This window comes from Akebia trifoliata, chromosome 5 (assembly GCF_017979445.1).
Source record: "Akebia trifoliata isolate Shusen 1 chromosome 5, ASM1797944v1, whole genome shotgun sequence".
Taxonomy (NCBI): Eukaryota; Viridiplantae; Streptophyta; class Magnoliopsida; order Ranunculales; family Lardizabalaceae; genus Akebia; species Akebia trifoliata.
Genome location: NC_141379.1, coordinates 5,499,634 through 5,517,288, shown reverse-complemented (window position 1 = coordinate 5,517,288; position 17,655 = coordinate 5,499,634). Strand labels below are relative to the sequence as shown.

Genomic DNA, 17,655 nt, shown 5'->3' with positions numbered 1-17,655 from the left:
TGTCGATCTTGATGATTTAAAATTGTTGATCTCGAAGGTTTAAAATGTTGATCACGATGATTGGATCAAAGGTTGATCCAATGATATGAATTGTCTGATCTTGACAATTTCTCACCAATTAAAAGGGGGTTTGAGAGGGCATTAAGAAAGAAAAACTTTACTAAATGGACTGCCAAGTTACTGTGGAAATGTTAGGGGTTTTTTAGAAAGAAATTCCACATCAAGATAATATAATTATGATTAATTCTTCTTATAATGGAGGCGTTATGTTGTCTTTTGAAAATAGGGAAAATTACTAAATAGAATCTGTGGGAGGTGGTGGTTTTTTTTTTTTTTTTTGGTTTCCTATCTTCCAAAAAGTCCCTAAATTTTGGATGTAAATTGATGGTTCATTTATTAACTTTTTATTTCTAAATGGTCCCTTGACCTCTCTTTACAATATTTTTAGTACTCAAAATTATCTTTTTTTCATCCTCTTCACATACGTAGGTTTGTCAACAACGGTTATAATCGTTTCTGACGATTTTTTTTTATTGTGAATGACAAATGAAGAATGCTATACTCTTAATTTTCAAAAAAAAATTTTGAAGAAAGATGATGAAATTATAAATTTTTTGAAGATTTCATTGTACTTTTTTATTCAAGTTTTCATTTCACAATTAAAATATATGCATGTTGGGTATTTGGAGAAGATACATTCAATATTGAAGTCGAAAAAGAAATCTGGTTCACATTTACAAGGTTGAGTTCATCACTTTTTATGGTTGAGTTCGATAATTTTTAAAAATTCTCAAATTCAATACAATAGCAATGGATATATTTGTTGCAATAGCTCTTAAAAGTTGTCGCATTCAAGTGGAATTCGACAATTAAAAGGTTATAGCGACGGATATCCGTTGCTATAATGTTGAAATCTACAACAAAAAGTGAACTCGACATTGTAAAAATGATTCAAATTTTTTCACTTTTTTTGTTTAATCGTTTGTTTATTGGTTTTTTTTTTTCTGACTTTGGTAGTAGATAGATCTTCTTGAAATTTCTAAAATGCATATAATATGGTTGCTAACCCGACACTCGAATCAAAGGTTAATATGAAATCTTGAAAAATTATAAATCTCTATTTTGTTTTTCATTTTTTGTTGGTATAAATCAACGAAAAATACATTCAAGTATTTAAGGAATATATCATTTCCATTGGTTATTCATGTAAGAAATGAAGGCAATCATCATTGAAAAATCCACGTATGTGAAGAAGATAAATATGGTAGTTTGGGTATTTCAAAAATATTATGAAGGGAGATATGGTTGATAGACCATTAAGAAAGAAAAAAAATTACTGAAGGGTATGTTTGATTCCATGGAAAGTGATTTTTCATATAATTTTAAATTCATGGAAAAATAGTAGGGTATGTTTGATTGCACATGGAAAATAGGGTGGAAAATCAATTTCCATGGAAAATGACATTTTTCAAGTGTTTGATTACACATGGAAATAGAAATTCATTTTCCACCCCATTCAAAAAGTTAACTAAATCATGGATTTCATTTTTCCACCCATATTTTCCATCATCAATTCTTCACTACCACCACCATTACACTAACCTCGCCGTCGTCATCATCGCCGTTGTTACCATCATCGTCGCCGTCGCCGTCGGCTCCGTCTCCGACCACCTTCTCTCTCTCTTCTTCTTCTCCTTCTTCTCCATCCCTCACCTCCTTCGCCACCACCATCACCACGTTCTCCCCCCATCTTCCTCACTTACCTTTGTCGTCGCTGCCACCTTCGTCACCACATCCTCCCCCCTCCCTCTTCTTCGTCATCTTCTTCTTCCTCTCATCTTCTTCCTCCTTCTCTTCTTCTTTTTCTCTTATTTTTTCATGATTTTATCCAAGTGAAATCAAACAATGGAATTTAAGTAGGCGTTTGGATAGGACTCCTTGGCTACTTCTGACTCTTGCGGGGAGTTAGAAGTCGTTTGGATGCGTTTGGATGAACAACTTCTTCGAAGAGTTACTCCGCGCAAGAGTAAGAAATTACTCTTTGTGAAGAAGTCGAGAAAACCTATTTCTCAAAACTCATCTTGCGGGGAGTCAAAATCTAACAGTTCGTTTGACCAAAATACCCTTAACTTTATTAATTTTCTATGAAAATATTCCTAATTCATTTGCCCTTAAATCAAACGAAAGAAACCTTTATTAATATTAAATTTTTTTTTTTAAATTTTGAGTATAATGGATTTAAACACATTATATTAATATTTAATATTTAAAATATTATATTATATTATATTAATATTTATAGTTAAACACATTATATTAATATTTAATATTTAAAATAGTATATTATATTATATTAATATTTATAGTTAAAATATAAAAAACAATATAGTTTGAAGGCATATTATGACACTAAAAGACGGTCTGTCAATTTTTTTTTTAAATTTTGAGTATAATGGATTTAAACACATTATATTAATATTTAATATTTAAAATATTATATTATATTATATTAATATTTATAGTTAAAATGTCAAAAACAATATAGTTTGAAGGCATATTATGACACTAAAAGATAGTCTGTCAAATTTTTTTTAATATTATGTCATATTATATAAAAAATAGTCTGTCAAATTTTTTTTAAAATTTTTAGTATAATGAATTTAAACATATTATATTAATATTTAATATTTATTATATTATATTATATTAATATTTATAGTTAAAATGTCAAAAGCAGTATAGTTTGAAGGCATATTATGACACTAAAAGACAAAAAACAATAACTAGTATAATATAAGGGTATTCTGGTCTTTTTTCTAGAAGTTATGAGAAGTCAGTATGGTTCCCAAACAGACTTCAAGCACAAAAGTACTTCTACCAGTACTTCACAGAGTTGATTGCCAAACGCCCTTTCTGCACAGAATTACTTTTCCAACTCCTCCACAGAGTACTTCAGCTCCTGTTCTTTGGAAGAGTAGTTCTACTCCTGGTATCCAAACAGGCCCTAATTTTCCAACCCTACCTATTTTCCACAACTAATTTTCCATGGATTTCAAATTCCATTGAAAGTGACTTTCCATGCAATCAAACATACCCATAGTGGAAATGGAGAGGGTTGAAAAATCAAATTCCATTGTTCGATTTAATCATGAAAAAAAAAAATCTGAGGAAAAAGAGGGGGAGAGAGAGGTTGCCAGTGATAATGAACGTAATGATGAGTATGATGCTGGTAATGGTGGTAGAGAAGAAGAGATGAAATTAGGGTTTTGATTTGAAGATGAAAAATAATACTAATGATGGCTATGATGCTGATAATGGTGGTGGGGAAGAAGAGATGAAGTTAGGGTTTTGATTTGAAGATGAAAAATACTAGTGAATTTCATTTTCCCATAGGTAGAGTCGGAAAATGAAATCCAGATTTTTTGGGGCTTTTGGAAGAGGGTGAAAAATCACTTTCCATCAAAAATTGCAATAAAACACATGAAAATGTCATTTTCCTTAAAAATATATATTTTTTACCTTATTTTTTCATGTGGAATCAAATGTTCAACACCCTACACTTTACCCTATGCTTTACCAAACGTGTATTGTCCTACATGGGTTAGAGGTTTTGGAATGGACTGATTTTTGGTGATCACTCTACGATTAGAAGATCCTCCTCACCAAAAATCGGCCCATTCCAAAATTTCTAGCCCCATATTTACATGTTGAAAATCGTGGACCGTCCATTTTTTATAAACCATTTTTTATGAGGTTAGAAGTTTTGGAATGGCTCATCAAAAATTAGCCTATTCTAAAACTTCTAACCCATGTAGGATAAAACACGTTTGGTAAAACGTAGGGTGGTGAACGGGACCCATCAAACATACCCAAAATGGATTAGGGGTGTCAATGAGTCGTTTCCTAAGGTATTTAGAATTAGAATTGGAACTATCAAGAAATGTAGTCTAAATTAAGTCGAATCTTTGTAAAAAAAAATTCTTTTCAAAACTTGTAATCTACAAAAATTTCAACTTAATTACGATTTGTTCTACCAAAGATAGGAGTTAATGATTTTTTTTCAAAGACTAAAATTTATCTTCTTTAAAAGTAATAAACTTTTAGAAGAGATGACCCTTTTTAAACTTTAATACATAGTTTATATGATAAATTAATGAACTTTTTATGTAAAATGTATTTATTTTAAAAGATAAGAAATCTTTAATCATTTATATTATTAAAAAAATGATAAATTAATCCGATTCCGAGTACCTGTGGTTACCTGTCAAATAGAAGAAACCTTACGACTCTAGAACCCATCAGTTTAGATCCATTTTTTATCCGACTCTAATCAGTTCCAATAAGAAGGGAATAGGGTTTGGTTTCAATTAACCTTAAATGGGATCTGATAAATAATTGCATCCCTCTTGTTACAAGTTTAATGTAGGAGATCCTCTTGCTCTAAAAGAATAAATGGACTAGATATATTTTATTTTATTCCCACATGATCAACGATAAAGTAAAATATATAAAATATGCATGATTCTTCTTATCGATTTATTTGGAACAATAATTTTTTACTGGATTTGGTATGATCTTTTTTTTTTTTTTAATTTTTTATTTAATTTATTTATTGTGATAGACAGTCCATTAGGGCCAATGTGGAGTAACATTGAAATGTATATCATGGGGGACATTTTTGACATGATATCTCATTGAAAATCATCTATGTTCTGCACACATTCACGTCAAAAATGCCCCCTACGATGTACATCGTTTCTTGATAAAAAAACATCTATGGTCCTAATGCACATTCACATAAAAAATGTCCTTAACAATGTACATTTCAATGTTACTTCAACATTATCCTTATAACAATGACAGTTCAATCCAAAGTTGACATAGCGAAAGTGTGTGAATTAATAGATTCAATAAGTTGTGTTCAATGGAACATTTTAAATTAATTTGAATCAATAGATTCAATTGATAAACAAGTAATAGTTTGAAAGAAAATAAAATATAAAGTTAAAAAGTAATTAAAAGAGAAAAAATAATTGAATTGATTATTGATTGATTTATTAATTTTTGGATTTGGAGTTCTTTATATAAATAACTCCATCATAACAACTTGTAATTCTACTAAAATATTAAAAATTAACATTATTAAACTATTTATAACATAATACTAATTTTCTAATCCTATTAGAATTCAAATTGAAGACTTCTAAGCATCTCTAATTATAGTCTAAATAATAAAAACGAATTAGAAATTAATAAGGAATTGTACTCCTAACATAACTAAGAAATAGAAATCTTACTAAAAATAGAAATAGAAACTTTAATTAGGATTGTAGATGTCTTTTATCAAAAGTTCACAAGACATTTTTTAGAATAATGCTGAAATGACCTCAAGCTGAACCTCGTATCACACTTCTTGACGTGAAAGTGTATGAGAACCATAGATGCCAATTATCATGTTAATTTTTCTTTCCAAATCCATTCTTCTTAAATCTATATGGTAAATTAGTTTTAATTTATTGAACCTTATCTTCAATTATTTTCTTCTTTTTTTTTCCAAATTTGTTTTAATCCCAAGTAAAAAAAAAATCCTTAATTTTTTTTTTTTAATAAAAAAATTCAATCATCTTCTACCTCAAACCTAGTGTTCTTGAGGTTTGGTGGTTGAAGTAGGTAGAATATTGAGGTCAAGGAGAGTATGGTAAAAAAACTAATTAAAAATCAAAATTGTTTTTTTAACGACTTCAAGACAAGGGCACTTTTAAATTGATTTTCTTTAGTCTATTAGGAGATTGAGGTCAAGGGGCATGTCATCAATTTAAAAATACAGGGGACTTCTCAAATATTAAAAACTTAAAGGGGTATGTCGAAATCACCTCTAAAAAATCCAATCATCTTACATCTCTATAGTAAATTAGTTTTAATTTATTCAACCACATCTTCAATTTTTTTATTTTTGTTTTGTCAAATTTATTTTAATCCCATGTTAAAAAAGAAATCCTCTATTTTTTTATTTTTTATTTTTTAATAAAAAAATTCAATCATCTTTTACCTCAAACCTACCATTCTTGAGGTTTGGAGGTTGAAGTAGGTAGAATCTTGGGGTCAAAGAGAGGATGGTAAAAAAAAGTAAAAAATAATTCAAAGTTGAGGAGTAGGCTAAAAAAGATGAATTGTTTTGAGAAGAAAAATCAATTTTTTTGTTTTGTTTTACAAGACAAGGGAATTTTTAAATCGATTTTCTTTAGTCTATTAGAAAAGACTGAGGTCAAAGGGCATGTCATAATTTTAAAAATATAGCGCGCTTCTCAAATATTCATAAAAAATTAGGGGGGTATATCGAAATCACCTATAAAAAAAAACCACGTACGGTATGTGGCTATGTGCCCGGCACAGGACCTTAGCCATTGGTGGCTGGTACTTGTCCAACACTCCTACTATATCTTATCTCACCACACATAAAATTCTCCCAATTTCCTTTCCACCTTTTAGACTAATTTTCTGCAAATTCAAAAGATCGTTTTTAGCTTAAAATCTTATAATTTGATCGCTCTCGTTAGCTCCGACCGCTGTACCTCTACCTTCTAATCTCTGAATTATCTACAAATGTTCTCCATTTGTTCATCTCCTCGTCTCCTAATCCCACAATGGAGACGAAGAAAGGCAAATTTATGGATTTTTCTCCACTCAGATCGAATAATTAGCTCAATTTCTTGTACAAATTCTTCTTCAATGGACGACGATTTACTTTCGGACCCGAAACAAAACCGGGTAATCTCTAATTCTTACTCGATTTCCCCTTTTTATTTTCTTTTGTGTTATTATAGAGAATTATTAAGAAATTTAGACTAAAAACAGCATTTTTTTTAATTCGTTTTTTCCCTGAATTATCACTTGTTTTCGTTGCTTTTTCTCCACAGATTGATTATGATCCTTCGGAGGATTTCTTTGGACTTGAAGTCGATCTAAAACCAAGGTTTTAGCTATTCTATGTTTATTATTATGTGCTTTTTCTTTGTCACATAAAAGCATCTGTAGGTAATGTACAAGTCGTTCTAAACTGACTTCCTTCAACACTGAGCTGACGTGGCAGTGTGCAGAGAAGCATTGATTTTTTTCCTCGAGATACAAGACAAAAAATCTATGATTTCTGCACACTGCCACGTCAGCACAGTGTTGAAGTGCAGTGTCGAGGGAAGTCAGTTCAGCATTTTCTGGTAAAGTACTTCTAATTTCTATATAGAATAATTCTAAAGTGACTTCCTTACGACACTGTGCTGACGTGGAGGTGTGCATAGAAACATGGGTGCTTTTGCTCGAGATACGAGTGAAAAGCATCTATGGTTCCGTGCATACCATGACGTAGCTCAATGTTGAATGCAGTGGTCCTGTGCATTCACTCTAGCATTGTTTTCTTAATATTGAACAAATTGTTGTATGTTGAAGCGACTCCTATATAATTGGCAATGACATTTCATTCAGATTTCGTGGCCGGTGACGATTTGTTATGTTCTTTTTTGGTGGGTGACTTATAGCTTGTTGTTTCAGGAATGCTGTTTCCAAGGCACCCAAACAAAGGTCTTGGTTTGGTCCAAATGGCCAGTATATCAGAGAGCTACCTTGCCCTTGTTGTAGGGGTAGGGGTTATATGCAATGTACCGAGTGTGGGGGCATAGAAAGATCTAGGTTAGATTGTTCACAATGTAATGGAAAGGTGTGTACATTTGCTACTAGCCATGCACATTTATTTGTAATATTTGTTGAATAGGGTGCAACTATTCTTAATAGTTTCGTCAGTACTTCTATCATTGGTGTGGCTCATGTTCCAAACACCAATTTTTGTTTTTTGGATTAGAAAAAACACGTTTTTATAGATTTTTCATGCAAAAAACATCTTTTTTGGGTGCAACAATGGCGATCCAAATAGGTATTTATTCTCTTCAACAAACGTAGAAGTTCTAACACATGGTTTTTGTACTTGTGCTTGTGCATCAATGATAACAGGGTATAAGGACTTGTCGTCAGTGCTTTGGAGACTGTGTGATATGGGAGGAATCAATTGATGAACGCCCATGGGAAAGGGCTCGGTCCATGTAAGTATTTAACTTCTTTTGAGTGTTCTTTTCGTTTGCTAAATTATGGTTTTGATATTCTCCGTAGAATTTGCTGCCAATTTACCCACATCTGCATGGTTGGTGATCTTCATGGCCAATAAGTTGCACTTAACTCTGTAATTGTCACATATCCTTTAACATCTATGTAGTTGCTAAATATTGTATTACTTCCCAAGTTATGGGAAGAGATTTAATGAAAGAGAGGAGAAAGTGGGGAGGGCGGCATATTACTTCCCAATTTATCATGCGCATATTACTTCCCAATTTATCATGCTTCAAGATTTAGGTTATTTTTGGTATAAATCATTTCATGGTCCATTTCTGAAACTTTCTCAATTGCTTGTAGTCTGATCTCGCCTATATTGCCCTTTCTGATCCTGAAGTCTCATTCGTTTGCCATTCTTATCAACCAAGTCATTTATTTAACTAAACTGATTCACGATCTATGCATTATTGGAGAATTGCATAATGAATGCATTCTCTAACATAGATGTTATGCACAGTGTTAGGAAGAACATATTTTTTGTATCAAAGACACAACAATTTAATTTAATTTTTTTTCCAAATCGACATGTGGACATGCTTCAGTTTCATCCTTTATTTTAATGGTTTTTTTTTTTTTTTCTTTTTATTAAAAATTATTTCTAAAGGAGGGTTGGTGTTATACAATACTTTATTTAGTTGCAAAATACAACTATAGTTGTTTGATAACATTCCCTAATATAAATTTAGTCTTGTATTAAGTTGGATAGCTCGTTGGTACATTGAAATGTTTCCTTTTACTTCTCCATATATTTATTTTAGTAATCCCCTTGTTTAAACTTTATGTAATAGTACACATGCATGGACTTGCCCTCACTTCAGCCACTTTCAAGGAAATGTTTTTGACGCCTTGTACCTTTATTGAACGTTGACACATGTCTGTATCACCATTGCATAGTAGGGCTGCAACTCAGGCAGGTTGGGTTGGGTTGGGGATCAACCTGCGTCCAACCCACACTGGACAAACACCAACCTGTGCCTGTGCCAGCCAAACCTAGGGCATGATATGCTCAACCCAAGCCTAACCCAAGTCGGGTTGATTGGGTTGGTTCATTCCTCATTAATACTAGATAATTTAGTAATGATAATCGCTTATATAAAGATAAGTGGTATGTAAAAAAACATATAAAATTTGCAATTATTTATCCTGAAAATATATTTCAAAGTTCACATACATGAAATTACAAGTAGATGTAAAGAAAAAGATGATGGTTAACTAAAGTTTGAAATGTGAACTGTGAATGAGAAAGAAAAAAAGATATTTCAAAATTTTTTATTTTTTATTTTATTTTTTAATTATAAGCACATTAAATTTGGGTTCGGGCAAATCGTTGTCTATATGGATACCTTTCATAAAGCACGTAAGTGAGCTCGAACTAAGTTTTATTTATTTACTTTACATGGTTCACTCTCTATTTGATCACCTTACCATTCCTTCTGCAGTTTTGGGATGATTCATGACACTGCTTTCAAAAAAAATTCCCTATGGCATTTTTCCATGGATATATATCCACCCATTAACAAAATAGAGTGATCAATTTAAGAGTATCAAATATCAATTACTTGTGAATGCCATGGCCCCAAATATGTCATAGGTGGTTCTTATATAACTAGATCTGATATCTTCCCTGGTTAAAGTTTTCTATAAGAATTTTGCTTAAAACATTCACCATTAAAAATAATCTTCTAGATTTTAAATTAAATCTATCATGATTCTCATTTATTTATAGATGGGTAATTTGAATCTCCAATGCACATTGATTTATTATATGCTGTAATTCCCTAAAGGATCATAATGATGCTTCTGTGTGTCACTTACAGGAGTTATTTTAGGTGGATGTAACATGCTCCTCTTGGGTATACTCATCTGTGCTTGTTGTTCCTTCTGCAGATCTCCACTTAAAGTCAAGGAAGATGATGAAGTAGACAATCTAGATATAAAGTTAGATGTGAGAAGGAAATCAAAACGTGTATACCAATCACCACCCCCTGAAGTGGGCTTAAAGATCAGCCGAGCACTAAGAGTTAGTTTCCTGTTTTAATTTTTCTTACATTTGTACATGGAACGACTCCCATTTTATGATTCAATCCAACTATTGTGGCTTACGTTGTTTGTGGTATTTCCTAGGAAAGCCCAGTTAGTCAATTTTTTTCCCGAAGGCATTTGATATTTCATAAGTTTCACATTAATATTTAGTTTGCAGATCTATTCACTCTGGGGAGATAGCTTCAATGAACTAGCATAGATTTATTATGCGAATGGGACCATAAGTTTAATTTTCTACGTTTAGTTGGATGTTTGCAGAGTCTCAATGCAAAAACAGGATTATTTAGTAAACATATGAAGATTCTTCATCGTGATCCTAAGCTTCATGCACAAAGGGTGGCTGCAATTAAGGTCTGGTATTTGAAGATTTATTATTTTGGAAAATTAGAGTTTTGATTTTCAATTCTAAACATTACCTGATTGCAAATAATCAAGCATGTGTATCCAATAGTAAGGAAATTTATGTTTACATGCATATTTTCTTTTATAGTTGCAGAAGGATTTTTAAAAACATTCATCCATAGGAAGATTTCTAGATCTTTGGCAACAAAGTCAATTCTCTCTCTAATAATATCGTGTTCAAAGGTTTGCTCATGACAAAAACATAGTTCTTTATCTAGCATTATGACATTTTAGTATGGAAAAGAAATAGATTTAAGAACTAGAATGTCCCCAAATAGTAAAAATATCATTAACACTTTCCTTTCTAATTTAGTAGATTTTAAGCCTTACTAAGGGTCGTTTTGCTCAAATGAATTACCACATTGGCAATCCAACACCACTTCCCTCCAGATTCCGTGGAAAAACTCAGATCCAAAAAAAAAAAAAATCATTTTTTTCTTTTCTTTTGGACTTGATTCAAGGTCTTGAAAAAGGATGGCTACCGAACTTCCACCTAGCTCCCAAATTTGATATTAAAATTCAACGGTGAAAAATAACTTTTTTTTGTGGAATTTTTGTGTTCAAAGTTCATAGAATTTAGTCCTTTACGCTGATCGATCTCTATGGTCCAATCCCATTATCAAATTTCAATCTACTACCCACTATTATCCTGAATGAGCCCGGGCAACATACAAGCACATCACATATTTGTAAGAATAGAACTATCATGTATCACTATGTGAACTCATGTAATAATAATAATAATAAAAAGCATATGCTGCTAAGTAAATGAAAAAATAATAGATTTTATACATCAAAATGCTCAACCATGTCTATGAAGTGGCATAAACTGGAAACGGACTACATCTCAACCCACAATATCCAATATGATAGAAAAAAAACTATAGAAATCCTTACGTTTAGTAGTAATTTATTATATTTGCAGAAAACTAAAGGGACTGCTGCAGCAAGGAAACAAGCATCTGAAACTTTGAAAGCTTTCTTCCGCGATCCAGAGAACCGTCGCAAGAGAAGCATTTCCATGAAAGGTCAGAACAGCTGTTCTATCAAAATAGCATTAATAATATAATTCTTCATGTTATTAACCAAAGTAATGCTCTTAACTATTTTGAATTATCTCCTTCCCTATGATGTATATTAAAGTTTTACCTATATGTTCATTCTAAACTTAAGCAACCACACTGGGACTTCCATGCTTAATTTACAAATGCATTTATCAAAAAAGAAAAAAATTATAAATGCATTTGTTGTTATATTTCATATTTTCATGTAATCTATTCTTTTATAATCTTACTACTGCTGTTATCTACTTGATGTCAACCAAGTTCCTCTTTCTGTTGCAGGAGTGAAATTTTTCTGTAGTTACTGTGGAAGGGAAGGGCATAGGAGACACTACTGTCCAGAACTTATCAAGGATGGTTCAGTAGAAAGGCGGTTCAGATGTGGGTTATGTGGGCAAAGGGGGCATAACCGAAGAACTTGTCAGAAGTCAAGATCGAGTGAACCCACCAAGAGGAGGGACAGAAGGCACCACCAATGTCGGGTGTGTGGTAAAAGTGCCCATAATCGTAGGACATGTCCTCAAGGGGTTAGAGTAAAACCAAGTGATGATTTGAAGAAAGGCTTCATGCCTCCCAGAGGTAGGAGTTATTCATGCCACTTATGTAAGGGAAAAGGGCACAACATTAGGACGTGTCCTAGTAGAAAGAAAGATCAAGTTGGTAACTGACCTCAACGTCATCCATTTCTTATGGATTAATATCGGTTGGAATAAATGAGATCCTAAACGTTTTTGTTGAATATTAAACGTATCATGAAAGGTAGTTTTACATGATGGGATTATTTTTTTTTCCTTGCTGAGCATTTTTATCTCTAGCTTTTTATTTCTTTTGTTCTTCTCCGATTGTTTGAGATATTGCAGTTTTTTTATGATGGAACTGAAGTCTAAAATAGTCAACTCGGCTCCTAACACACATCACGTTGAGATTCCTAATATTTGCCTCCTAATTCCTAGTATATGTTCCAAGTGATGATATTGTCGTAGTTGAGATGGGGATAAGTTGAGAGGCAGCCCCATTGTTGGAGATGCACATGCGAAATACAGGTTGATTTCCCTACAAAGGCATTATTCAAATGGAGCACTTTTGAACTTGTTTTTGAAAGTGGTAATTTATCGTTTTGGGAATTATTATTTTTACTAAAACGGTATAAAAAAAAAATATTTATTATCAAAAATATCCTTTAAAAAAAAATAAAATGTCCAGCGTCAATGGGATCCTTTTGACATTGTACAAAAATAAATTCTAATCTTATGTCAAAAATATTTTGTTAGCATTGAGTATATATATTTTTAAATATTCTTTGTCAACATGGTTTTTAAACTCGGTTTCGCGTCTCGTCTCGTTCAGCTCTGATATCAAGTCGTCTTAGATGAGTTTTCTGATACATTTGAGATGTCTCGTGAGATAACTCAAAAAATTAAACGTGAGATGTAAAACTCGGTCAAGAAAATGACTTTGTGAGTTAATCTCATTCAACTCTGATACCGAGTTAATTTGGGCGATACGTCTTGGTCTTGGATGAGTTTAAAAACCATGTTTGTCAATGGGATCTTTTAACACAGCATAAAAATCTGATATCATGTCAAAAGGGTCCTGTCAATCATTGAGTATTTCTTTTTTTTTTTTTTTTTTTTTTTAAATTACCTTTATAGGAGATCAAAATTTAATTTTTATAATGTCTAAAGGATCCCATTGGCTTTGAGCATTTAAAAAAAAAATGGTAGTTTCAATATATAAAATTATTCATTTATTATTCATTTTTTTTTCCTTTTATCGTTTTGATATGAAAAATTTTCGAACACAATAAATTACTATTTTTTAAAATAAGTTCAAAAGTACTCCCTTTTGAGAATTATTCGATTTTTTATGCATGTTTTGGTAAATTTGCCCACAGATCATGGAAGTTGATAGCATACACACAGTGGAGGAAGATTAAAAGAAGTGGCATGTCATTTTACACAATCACGCTAAACTCTGATATTCACAAATTTGAATAGAGCATTAGTGCGGAATCCATGTGCAATAGAAATCAAGGTGACCAAACGAAGTTAGGAAGACTTCTACGACTCCCACAAAGTAAACGAAAAAATATATTTAGGGTCTATTAAATTATGGGAAATCAAATTTTGTGAATTTTTATTTCTTTGGGAAAATGAAAGGAGGAAAATGGGAACCATTAAAAAAACTACAAAACAGGATGAGAGAGAGAGAGAGCGGGTGGACTTCAGTTTTCAAAGAGTGGGTTGTAGATGAGGATGGAAAATCATTTTCCACATAAAATGATCAATTAAACAATGAAATTAAAAAGCAATTTTCCATGGAAAATGCATTTTCTCACCCATTTTCCATGCGTAAACAAATATAACCTTGACCAGTCACATGGAAAATATACAAATAAAAAATAAATTATTTATAATTTCCATCATTTGCTACCTATGATTTCTTCGTGAAAGTAAAATTTGATCCAATCAGATGATCTTTGCCACCCATTTTAATGACTTCTAGTTAAGTTTAAGATCTCAAAGCTACCTTAATAACAACATTAATAATGGGTATTTTAGACTTCCTAGATTAATTTGAGATAGTCAATCTCCTAAATTCAAATAGATTAATTCTAAATGTATTTCTTACTCATTTCTTTTCTTTTTTTTGAAAGATTATCGGGTTAAGGCAAGACCCAAACCAGATTTCAATATCATGGGATCATTTTTAACTACATCCAAACAAACATTTACAAGATGATCTCTTAATGAGACAATGCCTGATTTCTTTGCAACATTTCTTCAATAAGGTGACAATATTCCTTCAAATTATCATGCATTGGGATTGTATTATTTCTACGTCCCTCCGTCAACATCTTTACCTTCCAACAAGTTGAAGCCTTCTTTCCTAGGTGTGGGTATCGGTTAGAGGTTAATGAGATGGTTTGCATGTATTGGGTTGTTAGTGCCTATTGATTGTGTGGATGGATGAGCTTTTTTTCTTTCTTTTTTTTTTTCTTTTTTTTTTTGGGGGGGGGGGGGGACTAAGGCATATGGACCTCTTAGAGCACCTGTTTAATCATTGGGCCACATGCAGCCCCCTCCCCTAACCCAACTAATCCTCATGGCTCGTGTAATCCCTCCCCCCTCCCACACACGCACTAGGTAATTTCTCGGCGATTCAAACTCAAGACTTCCATGTCTTAAGTTGTGTCTTGGCCATATCACCAACCCGGCACTCAGATGGTTGTGGTGGATCAATCTAAATTTATGAATAGAAGGAAAATCTCCTAAATCTCACAACATTCTAAAAATATTTTTTAATTGATCCCCACATCAAACCAAATCTCTAATACCAACTCATAATATGGAAAGTTTATTACTTTCTAGAGAGATTTAACAGGCAAACCCATTATTGTATTTTTGTTACCAAAGCTCCCTTGGAGTTGTCACAACTCCATAGGAAGTAGGAACCTTACTTTATTAAGCTTGTTATCCAACAAACTTTGGAATGAGACTCATATTTTTTTTATAAAGATTAAATACTTATAATGCTATCATTATTTAGATCAAATACCTATTATAACCTCTCTCTTCTCAACATCAATTATCTTTCCCAAAATCATCATTAGGCCCACATGGCCACATTGAAAATTTAAGGCCACCACCTTCTAATTTTCAGGATAAAACTTCACTTAGAAAAAAATATTTAAAAAAAATATTTTTAGGTTTGATTGATGATTTTGGGAGAAAATAAATGTTGAGATGATATAATAGATATTTGATATAAATAAATGAGGGTGTTATGAGTATTTAATTTTTTAAAATGATGTGGGTCTCACACGAAGGTTTTTGGATAATAATAAATCCTAAAATGAAAATTTTATTACAATCTAGATAGATTTATCGGATAGATCTCATTGTTTCATTTTTATTACAAAAACTCCCTTAGAGTTTTGTCAACTCCAAGGGATCCTTACTTTATCAAGTTTATTACCTAACAAATCTTGAAATGAGACCTATATCATTTTAAACGATTAAATACTCATAATATCATTGATATTTAAATCAAATACCTATTATAGCATATCTTCTCAATATCAATTATATTTCCCAAAATCATAATTAGGTCCATTCATGATTTGAAAACTCGATTTCGTGTCTTGTCTCGTCCATGCCAGATATCAAGTCATTTCCGATGAGTTTTTTGATACGTTTGAGATGTCTCATTCAAAAAAATAAAAAATGAACGCGGGGTTTAATCACTCGTTCGAAAAATTGATTTGTCCATTCGTTTCACCCACGCTTGATATTGAGATGACTTGGGCAATACATCTCGATCTCGGACGAATTTTGAAACCATGGGTCCATGTGGTCACATTGCCAATCCTATGCACAACTTTCTTAACTCCATGATAAAACTCAATTTATAAAATAAATGAAAAAACATAATTTGCTTGATTCATGATTTTGGGAGATAATAAATGTTGAGAGGGGAAATAGGATACAATAGGTATTTGATATAAAAAATTGAATATATTATGAGATATGTTTTCTTTAAAAATTATTGGGGCCCACTCCAAGGTTTGTTAGATAATACTAAATCTTAATATAGAAAGTTTATTACAATCTAAAAAGATTTATCGGGCAAATCTCATTGTTGCATTTTTATTATAAAAACTCCTTTAGAGTTTTTGACAATTCCAAGGGAACCTTACTTTATCAAGTTTGTTATTCAAAAAATCTTAGAGTAGGATCCACATCATTTTAAACAATTAAACACTCATAATATCCTTATTATTTAAGAGAGTTATTATTTTGACACCAACTTTTACTCACGCCACACCAACTATGTGCAATTCTTTGATGATTTATGTACGAATTGGTGTGGCAATAACACATCTCTTATTTAAATCAAATATTTAGTATAACATTTCTTCTCAATATCAATTATATTTCCCAAAATAATCATTGGGTCACATTCCAACGATACAACTTTCTAAATTCCATGATAAAACTCAGATTTTCTTGAAATAAAAAAACAAAAATCATAATTTGACTTGATTCATGGTTTTGGGAGATAATAATTGTTGAGAGAATAGAGAGGATATAATAAATATTTGATGTACAGAACTTTACTGGTTGTAATTTGTTAAAATGATGTGGGTCCCACTTCAAGGTTTGTTGAGTAAGAAAATTAATATTTTAAATACTAATATAGAAAGTTTACTATACAATCTAGAGAGATTTATTAGGCAAATTTCACTATTGCGTTTTTAGAACAAAACTCCCTTAGAGTTCTGACATCTCAAAGAGACCTTTCCTTTATCAAGTTGTTACCCAGCAAACCTTAAAAGTGAGATCCATATTATTTTAAAAGATTAATACCCATAATACCCTTTATTCTTTATATAAAATACCGATTATCAAATTGGTCTTCTATAAATGATATGTCCTTGATATTCTTCCCAAAAATCTGCTATCTTCAAACTCTTGTACACCTCTATGATAAATTATTTTTAATCTACTCTAACTTTATCTTCACTACATCATTTTCAATCTCTTCTTAACCCTATCTAGAAATCCTAGATTTTCCTACCTAAAATTCTATCGTATTGTATTTTTCATAAATACTTCAATCTTTGCTTGAGATTTGAAGATTGAACTAGATGGAATCTTAAGTTTGAAATGAGGAAAACCAAAGTTTACTCTAGAGATTGAAGATGACTGGGGCTTGGGGGAAAAAAAAATCAGTGATTTACTAGAGGTGAAGACAAGGTCATTTGAGTCATTTTCTTATATCTCTATAAGAGAAGACCCTGGTCAAGGGGTATGTTATCAGTTTTAAAACACAGGCTATCTCAAATATTCAAAAAACATGAAGGGGTATATATAAATACCCAGTAATCCTAATTAATAATATTTAAAGAGCCTTGCCAGACTACACTGACTTTCTACAACACTACCTACTGCACTATGTGTCCAGATAACCACCATTTTCCTCGAGAAGT

The 17,655-nt window shown here is 31.7% G+C and overlaps 1 protein-coding gene across 1 annotated transcript; it reads left to right on the top strand.

The window, feature by feature from the left end:
• The first annotated feature begins 6,398 nt into the window (after nt 1-6,398).
• LOC147401217 (zinc knuckle (CCHC-type) family protein) lies at nt 6,399-12,454 on the top strand. Its single transcript, XM_086442403.1, has 8 exons — nt 6,399-6,768; nt 6,918-6,973; nt 7,546-7,711; nt 8,002-8,090; nt 10,045-10,177; nt 10,459-10,551; nt 11,528-11,630; nt 11,946-12,454. The coding sequence occupies exons 1-8, from the start codon at nt 6,604-6,606 to the stop codon at nt 12,329-12,331; spliced, it is 1,191 nt and encodes a 396-aa protein (XP_086298529.1). The 5' UTR covers nt 6,399-6,603; the 3' UTR covers nt 12,332-12,454.
• The last annotated feature ends 5,201 nt before the right edge of the window (nt 12,455-17,655 follow it).

Coding starts and splice junctions, on each gene's coding strand:
- LOC147401217 (XM_086442403.1), top strand. CDS start 6,604: ATGTTCTCCATTTGTTCATCTCCTCGTCTCCTAATCCCACAATGGAGA. Junction 10,178..10,458: donor AGATCAGCCGAGCACTAAGA/GTTAGTTTCCTG, acceptor GGATGTTTGCAG/AGTCTCAATGCAAAAACAGG. Junction 10,552..11,527: donor AAAGGGTGGCTGCAATTAAG/GTCTGGTATTTG, acceptor TTATATTTGCAG/AAAACTAAAGGGACTGCTGC.